General features: G+C 43.0%; 1 protein-coding gene across 1 annotated transcript; it reads left to right on the plus strand.

The window, feature by feature from the left end:
* Nucleotides 1-4,053: 4,053 nt before the first annotated feature.
* On the plus strand, nt 4,054-6,008 carry LOC117148855 (succinate dehydrogenase [ubiquinone] iron-sulfur subunit). Its single transcript, XM_033316514.1, has 3 exons — nt 4,054-4,463; nt 4,605-5,511; nt 5,567-6,008. The coding sequence occupies exons 1-3, from the start codon at nt 4,223-4,225 to the stop codon at nt 5,772-5,774; spliced, it is 1,356 nt and encodes a 451-aa protein (XP_033172405.1). The 5' UTR covers nt 4,054-4,222; the 3' UTR covers nt 5,775-6,008.
* The last annotated feature ends 332 nt before the right edge of the window (nt 6,009-6,340 follow it).

Raw genomic sequence — 6,340 nt, forward strand, 5'->3', positions numbered from 1 at the left:
GGTACAGTCAGCACGACGGTACATATAGATTTGCGATCGAAAAAATATAAGTTTAAGAATATTGTTTATTATTATATTATATTATAATAAAATATAATTATATATATAATATATACAAATTTTTTAATTGTGACTAAATTTAATATAATAAATTTATACAACATAGTAATACTATAATAAATATTTGGGATATTTATATTTTTATTATATAATCAAAATTTAATTACATATATAATATGTTCATTTTTTAATTATAAGTGACATATAATAATAAATGAATATTAATAATATTAAAATTATTAATATTACTTAATACAAATATTATTTAATAAAATATTTATATTAATATCTTAATATAAATATAATAAATCTTTGTGATATTTCTATTTCATTGTTTTTGTGACATTTTCTGCTTAAAATTAGTTTGGTTTTGGTTTGAATTACAGTTTCGTTATCGATTTACCGGTTCAGCTTATCTACCCGGTTGATCAACCGTTTTTTGAACTGGGTTATTCAATCTGACTTGTTATCCATTTTTATACCGGTTACTCGTGAAGTAAAAGGGTATCCTAGATTCGCTGAAAAGTATGTAACAGTCAGAAGGAAGCGTTTCCGACTATATAAAGTATATGTCGGAGCACAATTATTATTCTCCATTTCGCGCAGCGAGTTTCGAACGCACCGAAGTTCTACACACAATTAATTCGTGTCACTCACTTCTTCTCCGTGCTAACCTTCGAACCACACTCGGCGACAGCGACCACACGCTGCCGCCGCGCTGTAACGGGAGATGCCAAAGCTACAAAAATACAGCCGACCAATAGCAACGCAGTATGCAATAATGCAATATGATGAAATACCAATGATTTCCCCAAAATGATGAAATTACTGTACTTCTGGAATATTCTAACACATAATACAATATGCTGACATACCAATGATTTCCCCGAGCTGATGGAATTATTATTCTTGTGAAATATTCTAGCACATCCACCAGCTTACAAAAGTATGCGCCGACACGGCCATCCTGACCTTTACACGTCCTCGTGAAATATTACCAAAATGATTCGTTCTCTACAATTTTATTGCAAAACTATTTTTACATCATTTTAAAATAAATATTAGCCAATTGACAAATCAAATATCCAAATTTAAATTTCCGATAAAAATTTCTTTTCTTTAACATAATTCATTTTCTTCTTATTCATATGTAATGCGCAACACGCCATGATCAAGACATTTGCCTTGCACTTGTGCTTACATTATACTTAAAAATTTCATTATTAGCCCTTCAGGCATCCATACTGTCTCTTTCAACAGCTTCAATAATTTCGCTACTGTCTCTTTCAACAGCTTCAACAATTTCGCTACTGTCTCTTTCAACAGCTTCAACAAATTCGCTACTGTCTCTTTCAACAGCTTCAACAATTTCGCTACTGTCTCTTTCAACAGCTTCAACAATTTCGCTACTGTCTCTTTCAACAGCTTCAATCATCATATCGTATTTAAGGCATTTCTTATAAACTACGTGAAATAACAATTCAAGATTGAATTCAGAAATTTTGTGGACAGAATTTGCAAATTACTCTTGACAACATTGTCGCCTATGCCTCTCAAAACTACAAGGTTATGGCGTCTCTTCTCGCTAATTGTCTCTTTTATTAACGAGCATTCGGAACAAGAATCAAAGAAAAATGGAAACCGCTCACCAAACTATATTGCTGTCCCGTTCTGCTTAATTACCGCACACGTGTCGACTCTCCTCTCTATGGTTATATTCGCTGTTGCTGTTCCTGCACGCCGATGCAATATGTCCAACGTTGCCACATTTGAAACACGTAACTTTAGATCTGCCACTGCTATCGCCTGGTCTCGTCTCGTTTCTCTCGTTCCTTTCTTCTGCTCTTCTCTTTCGGCACTCCATTGCCTTGTGTCCGAGTTTACCACAACTATGGCATCTAATCGGTGTTTGCATTTTGTGCCTCTTCTTTTCGGGACCTTGCTCTATTCCAGCGAATCAGGCATTTCTGACGAACGAGTGGGCTCTGAGTTGTTGTTGTTGTTGTTTGAAATATCTCGCCTTGATGAACCATCTCTCCCTTGGGTTCAACAACCTCGCATAGTTCCAACCTTTTCACTTGATGTGTGCCTTTGTCCTTTTTGGGCTTGCTGCAGTGTGTTGAAATATGACCGCTCTCGCCACAATTAAAACAAGTCACATCCGATTTTTGACGGTGACCAAAAGGGTTCCTGTCGTTGCTGTCCTTGGCATTAGATGAAAATTGCTGCTGCTGTTTAGCTCTACATTCGATCATCTTGTGACCGAGTTTTCCACAAAAATGGCATCTCATTGTTGAAAGTCGCTGGCGCTTTATGTCAGCTGGAGGCATTTCTTCTTGCTGAGTTTTCTTTCGTTTATTAAACGTAAATGCTTTAAGCTCAGTTTGTAATTCACTTCTTGTGTGCACATTTGAAGTAAATGTTAATCGTTGCAGCCTGCTATCTACATGAGCCAACTTAGCAAGCGTCACAGAAACAGCTATTTCCTCCACATCCATCTCACGCCACTTCGTAATAAGCGACGTCATCATGCGACTAGCATAATTGGAGAGACATTCGCCGTCAGTTGGACAACCTGCTAGCATTGCTAAAAACATAGCCGCTGGAGTTTCCACACTAGCAAAACGTTGCACGAAAAGTTCCTTAAACTCGGCCCAAGTTATTTCCGGATAGCATATTTGAGCAAACCACTGCGTCGCGCTTCCTTCCATCGCTGCACTTAAAGCCATAACTAACGCGCTGCCTTTTATAGTTGATTCAGCCAAAATAATATTTGCCGTAGAGCACCACGCCGTTGCGTCTGCGCCATCAAGGTCCGCGTTGAATTTAGGTAACACCACAATATTTTTGTTTGTTGTTTCGGATGCCGTTGTTTGTATTGCTTTAACAAGTTCGATCAAGTTTTTATTTTGTATTTCCATTAAAACGCGCCACGGCCCATCTATAGTGTTAGGCAGCGAGCCAGATCCCACTTCTGATGTCGGAGCACAATTATTATTCTCCATTTCGCGCAGCGAGTTTCGAACGCACCGAAGTTCTACACACAATTAATTCGTGTCACTCACTTCTTCTCCGTGCTAACCTTCGAACCACACTCGGCGACAGCGACCACACGCTGCCGCCGCGCTGTAACGGGAGATGCCAAAGCTACAAAAATACAGCCGACCAATAGCAACGCAGTATGCAATAATGCAATATGATGAAATACCAATGATTTCCCCAAAATGATGAAATTACTGTACTTCTGGAATATTCTAACACATAATACAATATGCTGACATACCAATGATTTCCCCGAGCTGATGGAATTATTATTCTTGTGAAATATTCTAGCACATCCACCAGCTTACAAAAGTATGCGCCGACATATATATATTCTTGATCCGGATCAATAGCAGAGTCGATCAGGCCATGTCCGTATGAACGGCGAGATCTTAGGAACTGTAAAAGCTAGAAGATTAAGATTAAGCATAAAGATTCTAAGACAATAGACATAACGCATGTTTGTTGACCCTTGTTGCCACGCCCACTCCTACCGTGATATACTGCCACACCAACACTTTTGAAAAATGTTTTGCTATATTTTCATATTTTTATTTGTTTTGAAATTTATATCGATTTAATAAAAAAAACTTTTTGCCACTCCCTTTTTATTCTCCAATATCTATCAATTATCCAGAAAAATGATGAAATTTCGCGTTCTCACATCCACTAGCTGAGTGACGGGTATCTGATAGTCGAGGAACTCGAATTAAGCATTCTCTCTTGTTTTATAATGTGCTCTTTAGTTTATTTAAAAGCATACAAAACTAATTTAGAGTCCATTAAACGGTTAATTAATTAAAAAAGGGGCTTCAAATTCCTCGCATCCTAAACATTGTATAAAGCAGCCTGTTTTACTACTCAGTTAAGCTGAAATTTTCATTTCGAAAAGATTTTCAAATCTAGCTGGCGGTGCTTCTAGGGTCAAGTCGTATTACGGGCACTTCACCGGTTTCTCCTCAGTTTTGCTACACACTTCGACACTTCAACACCTCAACACCTTATCGTCTCGGCACACATTCTCTCTCAACAAAAAAAAAAAAAAAAATACATATCATATTTTTTTATAAGTACACATTTTACCGGCTTGTAAAACCCTCATTCATTCGCTGGAAAACCGATGAATTTGATCCGCCGGCAGCCTCGGCTGCTAAGTAAGCGGAGCACGTGGCTGCTTAGAAATTACGTGGTGGCCAACAGGGATGTGTCCGAATCCGTTTCCCGTCCTGCGGCGTCTATGTCCACCCTATCGATACCCGGACCAGCGCTGGCTGCCGCCGCCCCAGTATCCGCAGTATCCGCCGTATCCCTGGTACCCCGGTGCACCCACTCCAGCCTCCAAGGAGGTGGACAAGGAGCAGGTGAGTTCCAAGTGAAGAGTATTCTGCACACACCATTTTTTGGGCATATTATTGAAAACTTTTTGGGTTGTCAATGACTTTGTCATAGTGACATTTCATAAGTGACACCTGCACTTATTGAAAATTCTATATTCATGAAAGGAGGAAGAGGGCTCAGAGGATCAGCCACCGGAGGATCAGCCGCCGGAGGAATCGCCACAAAAAGACAGTACTCCGGAGGAGCAGCCCCCGCCGGAGCCGCCAAGCCTGGAGGAGCAGCCTCCGCCGGAGCCGCCAAGCCTGGAGGAGCAGCCGCCGCCGGAGCCGTCAAGCCTGGAGGAGCAGCCCCCGCCGGAGCCGCCAAGCCTGGAGGAGCAGCCCCCGCCGGAGCCGGATCCGCCAAGCCCGGAGGAGCGTCCACCGGAAAGCCACCTTCGGGCAAAGCCCCAGCAGCGCCTCCCCCTCCTCCACCTCCTCCGCCAGCTAAATCTGCACCCCCAGTAAAAGCCAAGAAGCCGCGATTGAAGACCTTCGAGATCTACCGCTGGAAGCCCGGGGATCAGCCGCAGACTCAGACCTACGAGGTGGACCTGGAGCAGTGCGGCGCCATGGTGCTGGACGCCCTGATCAAGATCAAGAACGAGATGGACCCCACGCTGACCTTTAGGCGCTCCTGTCGCGAGGGCATCTGCGGCTCCTGCGCGATGAACATCAATGGAACGAACACCTTGGCCTGCGTGTCGTCCATCGACCAGAATGAGAGCAAGTGCTGCCGCATCTATCCACTGCCCCACCTGTATGTGGTGCGGGATCTGGTGCCGGACATGAGCCAGTTCTACGATCAGTACCGCTCCATCCAGCCGTGGCTGCAGCGCAAGGATCTGAAGCGGGAAGCTGGGTCGGCACAGTACCTGCAGTCCGTGGACGATCGTCTGGTGCTGGACGGGCTGTACGAGTGCATCCTGTGCGCCTGCTGTCAGACCTCCTGTCCATCCTACTGGTGGAACAGCAACAAGTATCTGGGCCCCGCCGTCCTCATGCAGGCCTATCGCTGGGTCATTGATTCCAGGTAAGTGGGGCCATGATGCTGCCAGTTTCCCCAGTGTGCTAAGATTCGCTTACAGGGACGAGGCCACCGAGCAGCGACTGGACTTTCTCAAGGATCCCTGGAAGCTATACCGCTGCCACTCGATCATGAACTGCACCAACACGTGCCCCAAGCACCTCAATCCGGCTAGAGCCATCATCCAGCTGAAGCAGCTGCTTGTGGGACTGAAGAAGAAGGGGAAGCCACAACTCAAGACCGACGCCCTTTTCGCGGGAAAAGCGTAGGACAATGTCGACATAACGTCATGGGACTTATTATATATAGATATAGATATGCATACATAGATATGGATATACATGCATAGATATATATATAGATATATATATATATATATATATATATATAATAGGAATGCTGGGCAATACACCGACACATCCTATTAACAACACTTAAACGCAGGACATGATGGGCCTTACATTAGGGGTAGTTGTGCGATAATAAAAAACGATTGGAATCAATTTTGTTTGAAAGTGGATGAGGTGGTATCGAATATCCTGATGGAATGCTGCTCAAGATCAAGTCGTCTATTAATTGATCAATTGGAAGACAATCTTTACAGATGCCAGCATTGGGTACAAAATAAAGAGATCGTCGGGCAGATGGATTGCAGTTGGACAGATGAATCCAACTGATACCAAGCACGCCCAGCACTCCAATGAATCCCCAGCATCTCCATTTCCCTCTTCGTCGCCACATAGATCCAGATTCCAATCCCTATCCCGATCCCGATTCCGTTTTTGTGTGCTATTTCTGCGCCGCTCGTTGCAATTAAGTGGGAAAATGCTGTTGC

The sequence above is a fragment of the Drosophila mauritiana genome, chromosome X, assembly GCF_004382145.1.
Source record: "Drosophila mauritiana strain mau12 chromosome X, ASM438214v1, whole genome shotgun sequence".
Classification (NCBI taxonomy): Eukaryota; Metazoa; Arthropoda; class Insecta; order Diptera; family Drosophilidae; genus Drosophila; species Drosophila mauritiana.

What these genes read in the sequence shown, in the direction of transcription:
- LOC117148855 (XM_033316514.1), top strand. Translation starts at nt 4,223, where the DNA reads ATGAATTTGATCCGCCGGCAGCCTCGGCTGCTAAGTAAGCGGAGCACG. An exon ending in AGGAGGTGGACAAGGAGCAG is followed by an intron (nt 4,464 to 4,604) that starts GTGAGTTCCAAG and finishes TATTCATGAAAG; the next exon opens with GAGGAAGAGGGCTCAGAGGA. An exon ending in CGCTGGGTCATTGATTCCAG is followed by an intron (nt 5,512 to 5,566) that starts GTAAGTGGGGCC and finishes ATTCGCTTACAG; the next exon opens with GGACGAGGCCACCGAGCAGC.